The sequence below is a fragment of the Aspergillus ruber genome (genome assembly GCF_000600275.1).
Source record: "Aspergillus ruber CBS 135680 unplaced genomic scaffold scaffold00105, whole genome shotgun sequence".
Classification (NCBI taxonomy): domain Eukaryota; kingdom Fungi; phylum Ascomycota; class Eurotiomycetes; order Eurotiales; family Aspergillaceae; genus Aspergillus; species Aspergillus ruber.
In genome coordinates, this window is record NW_024467401.1 from 1 (window position 1) to 1,394 (window position 1,394).

A 1,394-nucleotide genomic window follows, 5' to 3' on the forward strand; every position below is an offset into this window, starting at 1 on the left:
ACGTGTCGCTGGGTCCGCCCTCGCTTCGGTCCAAGAGGCTATTTAGGCATGTTAGCCTGCCACCTCCGAATACACACACACATCCATTCTTAGAGGTTATGAGCCCTCGTCTCCTTTTACAGTCAGTTCCCTTGAGCAGACTGCCTTCCTGAGTTGCTTGGTGTGTCTGGATAGGTTCAGTTTCAGCATTTTTGACCTTTCCATAGCACTCAGGGTGTTATCACCCCCTATTTCTCGCCAGGGGGGGTAGCATATATTCTGCTTTCACATCTAAACGGATCGGACAACCGATGCCCTAGATGACGCCGTCCAGACTGATTACGCCGGACGAAGCAATTCTTTTCACATCTAAACGGATCGAATGACCGATGCCCTGGATGAAGCCATCCGGACCGATCGATATGATTGCTGGATGAAATATTATTACTCTCTGTCGCTGTCTAAACGGATCAACCAATCGATGCCCTGGACGAAACGATATTCCCATGTCTAAACGGATCGCCGACCGATGCCCTGGATATGATATTTTTGACCTTACCCGATGCCAAGGGGGGTCTAAATGATCGGATGGAACGAATGAACCATCTACCACACACCAAAAAGGGCGTGAACCCTCTTGCTCTACAACAAGAGAGCGTCCTTTTGGAGGATTTTTCTGTTGCTTCATTTAGCGAGTGATTTCTTAGGACAACCAGAGTGCACCATTTGCCCGCAAGAATTCAACGCTAAGCACACCTTGTTTACTCTGAAAATGTTTTCATCGGAGTGATCCATATTGATCTCGACACCGCTTGATATTGATTCATCGAAAAATTATTGCAACGCCAATGATAGCAGTTGATTTCACTGCACTGTGTTGATATGGCCTCCCAAAAAGGGCCAAGATGGCACCGGTTACCTAGACTCCCACCAAGTTGAACAGCTGTCCAAACTGCATGAGCGATCGGATAGCCAACCAACACTGGATAGGGAGGAAACCGATTGAGAGAATTTGCCAAAACCCACTGGCAAGAAACCAAGAGACTGCTCCTCTCAGCAAAGACCGGGCAATTGAACCAAGGAGATATTTCGACGGAATGACGCCAAATGATTGATCCTTATCTGAAGAGCACATGGATCAATTAAATGGCTAATGGAAACATATGGATTGATGGATATGGGTATACGTCTACTTTCCTGTGTACAAGCTTCCTGTTCTGATAGTGTCTCTACCTTCGTGTTTTCCCCTTTCGTGTATGGCCATCTGGCAACCTGTATATAGCTTCTTGCCTCTTTGCCCTCTGCTCGTGCGAGGGGGGGTGTTAGTACCCGGCGGGTCACGTGTCGCTGGGTCCGCCCTCGCTTCGGTCCAAGAGGCTATTTAGGCATGTTAGCCTGCCACCTCCGAATACACA

At 48.2% G+C, this 1,394-nt stretch overlaps 1 protein-coding gene across 1 annotated transcript; it reads right to left on the reverse strand.

Annotated features, from left to right (window-relative positions):
* Positions 1-62: 62 nt before the first annotated feature.
* Positions 63-774, reverse strand: EURHEDRAFT_390725 (uncharacterized protein). The gene is made up of 2 exons (XM_040779849.1): positions 736-774; positions 63-621 (listed from the first exon to the last, which is right to left on the reverse strand). The coding sequence occupies exon 2, from the start codon at positions 485-487 to the stop codon at positions 296-298; it is 192 nt and encodes a 63-aa protein (XP_040633586.1). The 5' UTR covers positions 488-621; positions 736-774; the 3' UTR covers positions 63-295.
* Positions 775-1,394: the final 620 nt, after the last annotated feature.

Excerpts from the sequence above, each read along its gene's own strand:
- EURHEDRAFT_390725 (XM_040779849.1), bottom strand. The coding sequence starts at position 487 with ATGGGAATATCGTTTCGTCCAGGGCATCGATTGGTTGATCCGTTTAGA.